The following is a 14,541-nucleotide window of genomic DNA, read 5'->3' on the forward strand; positions in this document are numbered from 1 at the left end:
GGGGGGGGGAGAAGCAACTGATGTTCCCATAAGAAAAAAAGCAAAACTAAAGGACTGTTACCGCAAAATGGAATAAATCAAATCTTGTTTTATGTGTTGTAAGGATTAACCTTCTATGAAGGTGTTCCAGGGATTGGGGGCCTCCTATGCATAGCAAAGTAGCTATTGTCATCGATGAAGACCTGTAATTTAATTAAAAAATATAAACTGACAGAGTGTGTGTTCTTATTTGTATATTTAGCCACTATTAAATAAAATTTGTGTGCTGAATTGATTTTATTTAGAACTGTATATTGAAATATCCATGGGAAAAATAAAGTGAAAAATTGTGTTTATTTCTGTATCAGAGAACAATCTGCTTGTTTTACAGCTCTGATCGTTGAGTTCAAATTGGTAGTATGTTGTACTTAAAATTTCTTTTAACCAAAATGTACCACTGTTCAGTGTTTTATGCTACAGAGATCTTAGATGGCCATTGAATGCTTAACACTTTGTTGTCACTGGGTATATTATTTTTAACAACTGAAGAATTTTACTGTGGTACATCTTTGGACAAAGTCAACCTATGTACAATTCATTTTTATTTTTAAACAGTGAATTTATTGCAGAAGATGGTAATGAGAAGTTTTGGCAGTTCTTGGAAACTGTACGAGAATTAACAGTTTATAAGCAAGGAGGTAAGTTAAACAGCATGCTAGTTTTAATGCATTGTCTTGCACTGTACTTAATTTTTAAACATCAAGCTAATACATTAACTAGTTTCAGTCAGGTAAAGCCTAACTCTTCCACTATTGCTTGCTAGGTAGTTTTCTTTCAGAAAGTTGTAGCATATTTTTTCCCTTGAGAGATCTAGCCATCTAAAAGTAAAGATGATGAGATGGACTGAAACGCTGTTACAATATGGGACAGAAGTGTAACGATTAAAGATATCTGCCTTCGTATGTGACACAGTAAGAGCTTAGAGGATATTCAGACTTCATGTTTGTGTTAAGATGGATGTTTGTAGGGGAGAGAATCCCACAAATAACTAAAATGAGTATGTTAGCTAAAAGAAAAAGAATGGCCAAAAGATTTAATGCTTGTAGATGCCGTAGTGACTGTTTTCTAGCAGTAGTGCTGGTGTTCTAGAATAAATGTTTATCACTGTCAAAACAGGATTTATAAAACCTTGCATGATTACATAGAGTATTGAGTTGTTAAATTTTAGAGAGAAAGAACAAAGCATAAAGCCCAACAAACTAAGCTTAAAAGTCAGCCACCTCAGAAGATACCTTGGAGAGCAGTTTGCTAGAAATGACCATAGTAATGACAAATTGAGAAACCTATGAGGCTTTACAACAGATTGGTCAAAATTAGACCTACTTGGTAGATCAGTAGATGAACAGGGTGAAAAAAGCTTCAAAACAAGGTAAGGCTGTTTCACTTTCCTCTTGTGGGGACCTAACACTACTACTAGAAGAGAATTCAGATAAATTGTATGTTACATTAATAGTCAGAACTTAACGCGTTATAGAAAGATTATGCAGGAAAAGGCAGTGAGATGACAAATGCATCCTAGTTATGTGGAAAATCCTGAATATAGGAGGGAGAACTTAAGAAACAATTAATGCTCCGACAGTTATGAGTGACTGATTACAAGTCAAAAAGAAATTGTGGTGTCCATGTGGATAGATCAGTGAAAATGTTATTTGAGTGCTCACCAATGCCCAAAGCAGCCAATAGACTTAGAACATTGCTAGGAAAGGAACTGGGACCTGCTTGGCAAGCAACACTTTGCTGCTTAAAAATTCACATTGTGCTTTTGTGTTGAGTAAATCATGATCTTTACTGTGTCTCTGTGTTTTTCTCCTAATTTCTTCAGAAAGGTTGTTGTAGAAGCAGAAGATGTACAAAGAACTGTGGCTATAGTTGTGGGATATCAATTGGAGAGGTAAAACAAAAAGAAAAAAAAAACTGAGCTTATGAGAACTGGGAATGGTTTGAGGTCAGAAATGGAAGCAAAACCAGAGGGAATTATTGAGAACAGTAGACCCAGGTGGTGAGTGCCGCTCAGAGCCATTCTGTGTAAGGGCCTGAGGACATGGAAAATGGAAGTAGGTGCAGAATTTGACCTCTGGTCAGCTGCTAGTAGCATTTGTTGAGGCAAGTACTGTTGCCTAATGCTGTTTAAGGCCTTTGTCAATGCACAGTACAGTGGCATGGGTTATATCCTCCATAAGGTTATGAATGACACAGAACTGGAAGGAAAAGTTGAGAAGCTGGAGGATAGGGCTGCCATTAGAGGTGCCTTGGCAGCCTGGAGAGGTAGGCCAACGGAAACATTGGGAAGTTCAGCAAAGGCACTTTACAGACTTCTTGCACATGGCCTAGAAAAATGTTAGCAACAGTGCAGCCTGGGCACTGACTGACTAGAAAGCATTTTTTGAGAAACAGACCTGGGGATTCTTGGCAACAGTGAGTTGCATTAAATTCTTATGCCTGAGAAGGCCAACTATGTGCCTGGGCTGTGTCAGCAAGAGTGCAGCCGGCAGGTCAAGAAGAGCAGTTATTCCACTGTATGTGGCACTTGCAAGACTGCATCTAGGCTCGGGTTGGGAGCCAAAAAAAGGCAAGGCACGCTGGAGAGGATCACCACAATGATTATTGAACTGGGGCAGACTTCTGAGGAAAGGCTGAGAGAACAGGGGTTTGTTCAACCTGAGAAAGAGAAGTAAGAAGATACCTTGTATCTTCAACTTCCTGTTGGAAAGGTATGGAGAAGATGGAACCAGACCCTTCCTCAAGGTGCACAATAATACGGAAAAAAGCAATGGGCACAAGTTTAAACATGGAAATTTTGGTTAGCTACTAGGGTAAATGTTTCTGCCATGGGGTTGAGGAAACACTGAAACAGACTGCCCCAGGATGATGTCACATCTTTGTTCTTGGAGATACTGAAAACTGCTGCATGAGGCCCTGAGCAGCCTAATCTAGCATTGAAATTACATCTCCTCTAAGTAAAAGTTTGATGAGGTGACTTACAGATGACTTGAATTACACTTTTTTTTTTGTGCTGTGAGTGGTGTAAATGCAGCTGGTATTGCTGCGAGACAAAACTGATGTATTAGATGATGTGGTTTTTTATCAACCATGTCTTTCTGCTTGCTTGGGACAACTTTCTAAGGAATTTGAAGCTTTAATGACATTTATTATTAGTGACACAGATGTCTGTAGAAATTAGCTGTTAGCTACATACTTTACCCACTTCACTTGCATAAACTTGGTGTGATTGAGAATTAATAAATTACCAGTAGGATAATCTCCATGGCCTATCTTACCAATTAGATGCTGGTAAGTAGGGAACCTTGAGAATGTACTGAAATACTACTTTATTTAAACATATTAAGCAATTGATATGTATTTTTATTGTGACCAACAAACTCCTGTGTTTATAATGCAGGTAAATTTAAAGTTCTGGCACCAAGTGGTTTTCCTAAAAGTCAGTTCATAGTTGGGGTAGTATTATACAAGTAAACCAATGCTCTTTATGAACAGGATGAGAGGGGAAGGTTTGGTTTTAGAGGAAAGTGGTTATTTAATTACAAAATCACATCAATATTGACTCTTCCAACTTTAGAGTCTCTTACTGAAGTCAACATACTAAGTGTGAATTAGTTAAGCTATTTTTGGTAGGGAAGTCAGCATTAGACATCTACAAATAAAATGGTCAGCTGGAGTGAAGACTACTGATACTGAAATACTGGAGTGGCACAGTTACTGAGAGGTGTGTAATAGTATCTGTACCTCTGCGAAGAAGAAGTTGGTTCAATGGGTGGTGTGGGAAGGGTTCCATCTCACCTCTTGCTTGTCAAGACACATTGATGTAGAGGGTTGTTCATGGTGCCTTAAGGCTGAAGTAACTCTAACTACTTCAGCAAATTAAAGCATCTGGCTTAAAAAGGATTGGTTGAGGTGATTGACTTTTCAATTCTGCTCTGGGTGGTATCAAGAGTAGATAGGACAATAACTGGAAAATAAAAGCATTTTTAAATAGAAATGTTTTCATAGGAGCTAAAGAATTACTAGATTTGAAGCTGAAAAACTGGGTTTACAGGAGAACTGGATAATAGATTTGTATCCCTACCTACTGTTGAGTATTTCAGAAGGGTCACAAAGTATTAAAGCTGAAAAGCAGCTTAATCAAATGTAGTGGCTCTTTTTTTCTTGTGAATCATCCATGGGATGATTTCCAATCCATTCCTTATCAGCTCTCAAACTTGTTATTTTTAGTTTAGAATAATCAAATCAACTTCTGTCATTAAATTGTTCATTTAAAATATTCAGCCTTAGCAAATTAGGTCTAGTACTGGCCTGTTCAGCTATGATATATGTAGCAATCTCATGGATTTGGTAGGAACAAGGTACATGGAGTTCGGTACAGCATTTGGTCTGGTGTTGTATTGGGTTGTTTTAACATCTTCTTTAACATGAACTCAAATCAAGTGGGGCATATTGAGATAGTACACTATGAAAAACATCAAAACATTAATGATGCGGTACACTATGTTAAATTAGAGTGAGATCTTAAGGTAGGCTGGACAACATTGTGTATGTCTACTTTAATATGCACCATACTTGTCACCAGGCTTGTGGAAGATTTGGAAATGCAGATGATGCTATTTTGGGCTGCATGTATGTTATAAAGAAATCAAAGTTGCAAAAACTTCCTGTTAAAAATGGCACGGTTACAAAACACTGAAGACCACATTTTAGACTTGCTGCTGCTTTTGTATCTCAAAAGGTTAATTTAGGAACACAAAGTGAAGGTAAGTAGCTAGTTCCCTGCTGACTAATTATAACTTGAGTGTTTACTGTCTTCCTGAGTGGTTCAGTTTATATATTGGATTTTTGGCAGCCTCTTAAATATATATTTTAGGAAAAAAACCCCACACACAAACATATTAATGGGGAAACTATCTTCTCTGAAATGACAGTATATTATATATAGATAAACAACAGTCATACAAATTATTTGTTGTAATCTAGAATACTGTACAGTATTCACAATTAAATGACAGAAGTATTTTTTATTTATGTATCAACCTTAAAGATTCAAGAGGAATCAGTTTCACAAGCGTGGTACTTCTATAATAATCATGCAATAAGGTATTCCCTCTCTACTGGCATCTTTCTTGAATGACATAGGGATTTGACTGGCCAGTGACCGCTTGAACTGCGGTTACCTGGGATCTCTAATTCCCTAGCTGATCTATAAATGCAGGTATACACATCTGTGCATTTCAAACGATCCCCATGCTCCCATCCCTTGAAATAATGATCCCAGCACCCTGTTCTCTTCTGACTAATTGTGTTCCTTAATGTTTATTCTCCCTACCTCCTGTGCCTCAGTCCTTTGAATTCTTATGTGGGCGACCAGTGTATATTCAGATTAATTTTGTGCTGTGTGTGCATGGGATCTGAGGACAGGTGATACAGACTTTTACTTTCTGTTTGTGGCCATCCAGGTCATTTCCCTTAAATTATTTTTGATCTACCTGTAATGTGAAATATTGCTGTAGATTGCGGAGAGTGAATGTTTAAATATGAGTCTGCTAGCTGTTCAGTTCTTGCTGTAATCAATCTAATCAATTTGGCAACAGGAGTTGAGAGAGCGATTTAGCTGACAAATTTAGGCATCTTTAGAGTGTGCTAAATAGCTTCTCAGGTTTTGTTGGCTGCTGGGCTGTATCTCTTTTGGCCGGAATGGAAGTTTACAATACGTAGCTCATACACATGCGTTCAGATGTCTGAAATCTGGAGCCGAGTCCTATTAATGTTGACTCATTCGTTTATTTTTAAAACAACTTTGTTAATGAATTTAGTGGTGATATGCTGACGTGCAGCATTTTATGACCAGAAACATCTGTTTCTCCATGGTTCTCTTTAACATCCTCAGAAATTTATTATGACTTTGAGTCTTTGGCATTGAGTGCAGTGTTAAACTGTGCCTGGAGGGTGAGCAGCTACCAAGTTTCAAGAAGCAAATACTATGTGAAAATAATTTGCAAAACTGAAAACATCATTCTCTATGTAATAAACTTGAAAAAATGTTTTCTCATTAGGTGACTGTATGGCATTTGATGTGGATTAATGTATCTTGCTGAAGTTCAAAGTTCAGTTGTAGTCTGGACGAAGCCAGCAGTGCTGATGTAAATTAAAATAGTAGGAGTGGGTGCACGCTTTAATAAATGTTACATTAACAATATGTTATGCAATCGTTTTTGAAGGCACATGACAGATTATCTCTTTTTTCAAACTTATTGAAATAATCATTGTCTTAATCATCTTTCAGAGCAAAACTGTTGGTTGTTTTATATACAGCAGTGAAGGCACAGCTGGTATTTGTAAGCCAAAGAATTTGAAGACTTTTAAAACTATTTTATTGAGGCAGTCTCTTCAGAATTGTGTGTTTAACTCTTCATAGTATTTAATAGGATGCTATTTGGGGCTGAGTGGAGAGGCAGAAATTTCAGATCTAATTTTTATTTTTGTGGAAAAAATTTGGAAGTATAATTATTTGAAAGATGTTTCAATCTCAAAGTGTTTGATCCTTTAAAATTTTTTGCATTTGCCGCTTAGAGTGTGTGAAGCTCAGTTTATCTCATTTGAGTTCTGCCAGGGCTGTATATAGGTTTAGAAAACATAGGGCAGATGGGGTTTTTTGTCCATTGAAGTTGACGCTAGACAGTAAGGATCATCCTGTAAGTTATGTAAGGCAGCTCCTGTACACAGGTGTAATCTTGGATTTATTTTTTCCTAGACAATTACAGCAAATTCTACCTTTCTAAATAATGAATTTTAAGAAGGAGGAAAAGACAGAAAGGAGATCCTAGAGGCTTTATGAACAAAGCTTAGGGGTTGTAAAGAGGAAAGTGAGACAATAGGAAGTGATTAGTTATGAAAAATGTATACAGAACTGCTGGGAGCAGTTAATGGGTATTTCCAAAACCGTGGCCTGCGGAGGTATTGTAAGTGGTCTGATGTTTTTCTGGAACCTAGGCCATGGTGAGGGCATTTTGACTGTTGCATTCATTGTTTGATAAAAGTAATTCTGAGATCTGCTGCAGCTGAGGCAGGTAAAATCTGGCAGGTTAAACTATGTAAAAAATTTGATGCCACTTTGGACCCCTAAAGGAGTTTCCTACTGGGATGATCATTCTACTTGCACAGCAAGAGCACCTTTACAACAAGATGTTGGACCTAAGAACACAGATAAATTTGAGCTGGACAGCTAGAATGGTTCCTGCCTGCAACTCCCTTTCCCTTTGCTGCAGATATTCACCTTTGTAGGAGAATATTTTAATTACATGTGAAAAAGGTCTTGAATCACTGCAGCCTCCAGGTATTATCTATCAATGTAAGTAAAATACATGCTGACTACATAGATCTGGCAGGTGGGGTGGGTTGTAAATTGGCAATTCTGATCTGTTGCACACGTGTTCCAGCTGCTCCTCCTGTGAAAGAGCAATCTCTGGAACAGGGCTGGTGCACAATGATTAGTATGGTCATAGCTTTGGTTCTCTGACTCCTGTTTGTGTGATCAAGAACATCATATATAGCCTGACTTAGAATTTTGGTGAGCATTATTCCTTAAACAGATACAAGTCTTTTTCACAACTTGATAGAAATGCTTTATGACCTCTTTCTAATTAGGCTTCTTTGCTTTGCAGTCCAAAGACAGCATGAGGATGTTCACTAGAATATGCCTCTAGAAGTAGTAAATGTTAATTATTTCCAAGCAATGTTCTTTATTATCACTTCTGTCATTCCCAGACACCATCCACCTTCCAGTCCTAATTTTGGCCTTGAGAAGGCAAAATATGCAGGGAGGGGGGGAGTCACTTCATGTGTTGTGTCCATTCTCATATTCTATTGTGTCTTTAAGGAAGAAATAGGATACGTGAGAGTAGCCCAAAGAATGTCACCTTTAAATTTTTATTTGTGTAAGTTGCATGGTTGGACTGTTCCAAGACTAAATTTGAGAAAATAATTTGTAAAATAATGCTGGTTGAAAGTAAGTAACCTTCAAAACTTGCGTTAAAAGGCTAGTGTAAGCTGGATAAATATAAATAAGTGAAAAAGCTCTATTCAAGACTTTCTCTGTGGGTCTGCTGAGAGACGTTGCTGTCTTGAGTGGATTTTTATATTGCTGACAACTATTTAGATGTTCAATAGTGCTTTTGTGCTCACTGTTGTGGTATTTGTTTCACAAGGCCTTTAGAATTGATAGTAAAGGAAACAGTTATCAGTGGACAACATTCAAGACTTTTGAACTGCTAAATAGCGCTACCATAATATTTGCCTATTATAGTGCATCATTTATGGCTAAATACTAAAAGTTTGTCTTCTTTTTCTTCAACAGATTCGGAGCATTCCTATTACAATTTAATCTTGAAGAAAGCAGGGCAATTTTTATCTAATTTGCAAATCAATCTGTTGAAGTTTGCACTTTCCATACGGGCATATTCTCCAACCGTTCAGATGTTTCAGCAGGTGACTATGTTATCTGATATATTTGGTACATGGTTTTTTGTGGTATATTGGCTGCAGAGTAAAGAATGTTCATTACTACAAACACATGGACATTATTTGGAATAAACATCCATTTATATTAGGACAAGGGGCGATGGGCACAAACTGGAACACAGGAAGTTCCATCTCAACATGAAGAAAAACTTCTTTACTTTGAGGGTGATAGAGCCTAGAACAGGCTGCCCAGAGAGGATGTGAAGATATGCAAACCCACCTGAATGCGATCCTATGCAACCTGCTCTAAGTGAACCTGCTCTAGCAGGGAGGTTGGACTAGATGATCTCCCGCCCCTACCATGCTGTGATTCTGTGATAAAGATGATGCTTTATAAGCCGGCTATATTGACGGGTACAAATATTCATTTTTAATTGTAATTCAGGGTAGAATTTTTGAAATGATTCATTTTTAAAACTCATGTTGTAGGGGGTTTTTTTCATTGCTTTAAATAATCCTACAGGAATTCAGACATTCCCAGAGCAGGAAATTTCCTGTAGCTTCAAGTAATTGGTATTTGTTGTTTAGTGGTCTTCTCATCTCATTATTTTAGCATTTGAAACGTTGAAAGATACAATAGTCAAATATCTGCTTTGTTAATAAAAAAATGAGAGGACATAAATTCACTCTGCCTCTAGCCTAAAGCTGCTCCTCCTCCTTTTAACAATGCCACTTTCAAGATAAAATGAGAAATCCATGCTTCTGAAAGGTAATCAGCAGTAATAAAGTTAGCTTTTTCCAAGTGTTTTCTGGAGAAATATCATCATTTCAGTCTCATACCTTTTCATTTTTATCTTTCAGCTTGTGAATCCAGAGTCATTGATATGCAATCGTATGATTCTGACCTTACATGGGAATAGCTGAAGAGAGTTAAAAAAAAAAAAAAAGGGGGGGGGGGTGGCAAGGAGAAAGAACCAAAAATTTACATTAATTGTGTGGAATTTCCTGGCTGATAGCAACTGAAATTAAAAATATCTCAGATTACAGGCTGTGATTTCAGCTTGTGAAGGAGATTTCTCAGCCCTATCTTTACAGAACATAAATGGACTTGCATTTTCTGAAATATGACTGCATTTGATAGAGCACATCTCACAAAGGTTATAAAGTCTTAATCTTCTAATATTTTCCATTACTTTTTTCACATGTACCCAATTTTGAATGGGCTTAATTAGACACACAACTCAATGGCAGCTGTTGAGTTATTTTAATCAAGGGGATGTGAGTTTAAGTTGAAGTGCAATCAAAGCATTCTGGTTGAGTATAATTGTTGAAATATTAGATTGCAGCTGATGAACCTCCACCAGAAGGCTGCAGTGCATTTGTGGTTATCCATGAGAAGCACACCTGTAAGACTAATGAAATAAAAAAGCTGCTGAAGAAAGCTACTAAGAGGTAAATGTAATGATCTATTTTAAGTGGAAAAAAAGAATACTTAAAGAGGGAAATGTATTATTGCTTATATACTTTTAGTATTTTGAAGTTTTATATTCTACTTACTTGATAATGCCAAGCCCATAAATCCCTGTTTACTGGATATTTTAAAACATACGCATTTAACGTACACGTTGTTTTAAAAGTGTTACTTTAGGTTTTGAAATATTTTAAACATTACAGCTCTGAGAATTCATCAGTTATGAATCAAAGCAGGTTTTAAAACAAAATCATGGACATGTGCTCCTCTAACCACATGGATAACTTTGGTTTGTGTGTTTTTGGTATGGGATAGTCAAGTTCAAGTTACTGTGTACTTTGTATAAAAACTTTAACTGTGTCTGAGACCATGCTTTTGCTGGCAGACCTTTCTGTGTAGTCAGTGCTGCTGCATTTGAGGTTTGTAAGGGCTTGGCATGGGAGTGGAAGAGGAGTTTCTACCTCAGCTGGCATACCTGTTCCTCACTTTGTGCTAGACTTTGCACCTATCAAGTCTTTCTGCAGGCTTTGTCCTGTGGAAACCAGCATCAGGCCAGAATGAATTTGGGCTATGAAGGAAAATACGTAGAACCTATCAAAACAAAATAATAAAAGCAAAGTTTTTAATTTTTATTTTAAAATAATTAATTTTTTTTCAAGGCCTATATGTAACACTTTTTCTATTTTTTTCCTCCTATGGTCAAGGTCACCATAATATACGTTAGTGTCCATATGCCTAACCATTTCATGGAGATACGTAGATCTGAAAGATTATTTTGTAGGGCATGTTTCCTGGTTTTTGCATAAATTAAAAAAAAAAACAAACTGAAAACCAATACATTTGTCTCTTTGGGGACAGTTGCTTCTGAAAACATTTGTGTTCTATATGTGTGATTTCTAGTATTTTAAAGTCCATTGATACAATTACAACTTACTAAATCATTCTTTCTAATAGCCAAGGGTTTTTGCAAAAGCTCTTTACTGTCCAGTTTGTAATATCCCGTTTTTAACTAGTACATTCTGCCTAATAAGTGTCTTTTACTTTCTTACATAAATTATTGCTACTATATTTTGTGTTTAAAAATGATGTTGAATTCTTCTGGTCATATATTACTGCATCATGAGACCTTAATATTTTATCTAAATGTCTGAATATACTCTTCTAAAGCAGCTAACTGGAGTCATCCCATTCTCCTTTCTGGAGATACTGTTAAAAAACTTACAAGGTTCTGGAAAATCATGATACTAAACAATAGAATGCTGAAGTATTCAGAATTGAAAGTGTTAGACTTCTAGAAATCATTAAGAACTCAACAACTGAAGTTCTTTCTGTTAAATGTTCTTGTGTTTTGGATAGCTTTGTGTACACTAGTCACATTACAGCCTTCAGAGCTGTGGGAACAAAATCGTGATAAACTTCCTCTCCTTTTCTCCACCCCAAAAGTAGTTGTGTCACTCAAATATTTAGAGTTCCTGGAGCTAGACTTTGAGGAAAAACGTGTTCACCTTCAGGTAATTGTTTCCACTAATATTTCCAGTTTTACTCAGGAGTAGCAAGATGCTTTTCACTTGTGCTGGAGGTGTTTAGTCTAGGATATAGATAGGACTGTGCTCCTGTCCTTTCTTTTCTGTACGGTGAAAAAATGATATATGGAACAGTGTGCCATCTCACTGTTGGTTCCTCTAAACCAGTCATTTGTTTTCTCCGTGGCTTTTAGGAAAAGACGTCTCTTTGGTTTATTGGTTCCTTCTTTATTTCAAACTATTTTCCTTTGCGTTTCATTTTCTTTTTCTGTCTTGTGTGTCATGACTCTTACACTTAAGCCAGACCAACTTAAACTAGGCTTTCAGTTGTGTCCTGGATTCAGTTCCCTATATTGGATGAGGGCACTAGAAACATCTAGTTTATAGGGATGATAATCTGAAATCTCACTGTAAGAGAAAGAAGAGGCTGCATTATTTTGTGCAGATCCATCAGCTCAACCTGAGAGACAGGAAGTCTCAGCCACTTGGGACTCGGGAGAGCCCAAATAGTCCGCATGTCATAATCAAGGTTTTGCTTCATCCAGTCCTTTATGTAGCAATTACTGTGACTTGGTCTGTTGCGCTTTCAGCCATGTTACAACGGACTGCATGGCTCTGATTTGAAGTATGTTGTGTGGCAGTGCAATGGACTGCTCAAGGGCTCTGGATGTGTCAGAGCAAAATCTTCAATGGTTAAATGGTTGGGATTGCTTGTCTTGCGAACGGTGCAAAGCACATCACTAAGATTTCTGGGGCTGTTGCTGCCAAGTGCAGAAGCATCAATTGGAGTCACATTTTGCTGGAAACAACCAAGTGCTGTAGAAGGTTTGTCAGTATGCATGTCTGCTGTCTTCTGTCCATCATGTTCCTTCTGCATCCCATCGTGGCAACTATCCAGGCAAGGATGTAGTTGCCTGTACTACCCTAGTAACTGGTTAGTAAGTGCTGAACTCCACATCCATATTTTAAAAATTCTTTTTTGTCTGCCCCAACTGCTGTTCCTTCCCTTTCAGGCAGCCTTCTCATGAGAATTTCTTATGGCAGGAAATTAATTAACTTTAAGCTCTAATAGTAGGAGAATCAATCCCTTCTCAGTACTATCCAGGTTCGAAGAGAAACAGGGGCTTAGCTTGGATTTACAAAGGCTGAACACTTTAATTCTCCAATCCAAGGTCATTACGGTAGTCCTATGCAATGTTATTTCACCACAGCCCTTAATTTTTTAACAAAATATGTTCTTTATGGGGTAAAATGCTTCTTTGGAGACTCTCAGTGTTCAAGAAAGTCATGGTAGCACTTGGTACCCACCTTTTGAGAACAGGAGTCTTTTTTCTGCTATACCTATGTGATTAGTTAAGAAGAGAGAAGCTCCCTTGGTTTAAGATTTCAACTCTCTATAAATGACTGTGGCAGCTCTTGTCTCGCTGGATATGAGAACAAAGTTGCGTAAGTCACATCCCATATGTAGTCTTTCATTAGGGCAAATCTACATCTGTTCTTGAGCAGAGCTTACCCATTCAAGAGTTGTTTCAGATCCCCTGATGACACCTACTTTGCCTCATCCTGTGATGACAGTGGGAAAGCTTGCTCTGTATTTGTGTGATGCATGGCTGCATGCACCCAAGTTAACTCTCAAACCAGGCCCCTCCCTTTGTGTCTGCCTTCGAAATGTGGTCTTTGATTGCATACCTACCAAAGTCATAGATGATGTTCATGTTAAGGCTGTGAGTAACCTAATAGAGAACTTGCTCTGGTGAGGGTTTGGAGCAGATGACCTCCAAAGGTCCTTTGCAGTGATCTTTTATTGAAGATATTCTTAAGCTTTGCATCACAGAAACTGTGGTGTGTGGAGTTCCACTCACACCTTTCCAGTTTGACTTTTCAGTGAACATCTATTACATGCATTTCTGTAGTGCATGATAGATTTGAGTTTCTGAACTTGTCTTGGAGAGGTTTGGAGGGAGTTTACTGGTCTTTCAAGGGTAACTATGCAAAGACAACTTTGAAAAAGAAGTGAGCTCGTCAACAATTAGCACCTTGAGTATATTAATCATATCCTCTGTTATTTTTCCATCTTTCTCAGGTTTTATGCAAAAGATGTTTGCAGTCTTCTAAGAAATCATTGCAGGTATAGGAAGAGTAACTTTTCTAGACATGGCTTTTAATGAGAAGGATAGGTAGGCAGTCAACATTTGCAAAATTAGCTAAATTAACAGAGCTTGATGGTGCTAAAGAAGTATAACCCCAGTTAGTTTCCATGCGTGTTAGAAGCTTTCTCAAGTCTGACTGAATATCCCTCTGCTGCTGTGTTCTTCACTGATTGCTCTGTACATCTCTAGTAAATACAATACATAATCTAAAGCTTCAGCTCTGATTGTTACACAAAAATCTCAGTGCTGTGCTTTTCATTTGCTCTTTATGTTATGATTTGATAAAATATATTAAAATTGTTTATAATTTATGCTATTTTTTTCAGTTTCTTAGACTTTAATTTCTAAATTTGGTGTTCTAAGTTCGTTTGTGAGCAATCATGGTTGTTTTCTAATGATTTTAACATAGCTTGTGTACTTTTAGCATGTAAGCCCTTCCTATTTTTTCAGTTATGAAGTAGAAAAACTACCACATTTTTCATTTCTTTCCTGAATATGTTATATCACAATTATTTGTTTTTCAAACCAGACCCAGGCCGTATCTTTTTAAGGGAGATCATAAATTCCCAACTCTCAAAGAGGATGGCCCAGTGGTTGTACTCTATGCAGAAATGGGTACAAAAGACTTTGTCAAATTCCACAAGATTTTATCTGAGAAGGCGCAAAAGGAGGAAATTGTTTATGTTCTCCGGCATTATGTTCAGGTATGCAGTGCAAATATACATTAATTCAGTAAACTGTTTGTATTCTGTTTTTATTTTGCTTGCTTTTTGACGAAACACATTTTTTATGTTTTGCATTTGCTTAAATCATGTGCAATATATATCTTCTAATTTTAAAACTTTCTAGGTGAAGAGATTTGTCTAATACAAACTTTGAAGCTAAGAAAGAA

The 14,541-nt window shown here is 37.1% G+C and overlaps 1 protein-coding gene across 1 annotated transcript in view; it reads left to right on the forward strand.

The window, feature by feature from the left end:
• Positions 1–594: 594 nt before the first annotated feature.
• The window catches only part of LOC104500171 (UDP-glucose:glycoprotein glucosyltransferase 2-like), a gene marked incomplete at both ends in the record, with an annotated part of 60,867 nt that continues 46,920 nt past the window's right edge, over positions 595–14,541 (forward strand). Inside the window, 4 exons of the mRNA XM_010143776.1 lie at positions 595–677; positions 8,402–8,532; positions 9,845–9,957; positions 14,179–14,353. Of these exons, the coding sequence (XP_010142078.1) occupies positions 595–677; positions 8,402–8,532; positions 9,845–9,957; positions 14,179–14,353 (502 nt within the window). The remainder of the gene's footprint in view (positions 678–8,401; positions 8,533–9,844; positions 9,958–14,178; positions 14,354–14,541) is intronic.

This window comes from Buceros rhinoceros, unplaced genomic scaffold, assembly GCF_000710305.1.
Source record: "Buceros rhinoceros silvestris isolate BGI_N320 unplaced genomic scaffold, ASM71030v1 scaffold12859, whole genome shotgun sequence".
In the NCBI taxonomy this organism is placed as follows: Eukaryota; Metazoa; Chordata; class Aves; order Bucerotiformes; family Bucerotidae; genus Buceros; species Buceros rhinoceros.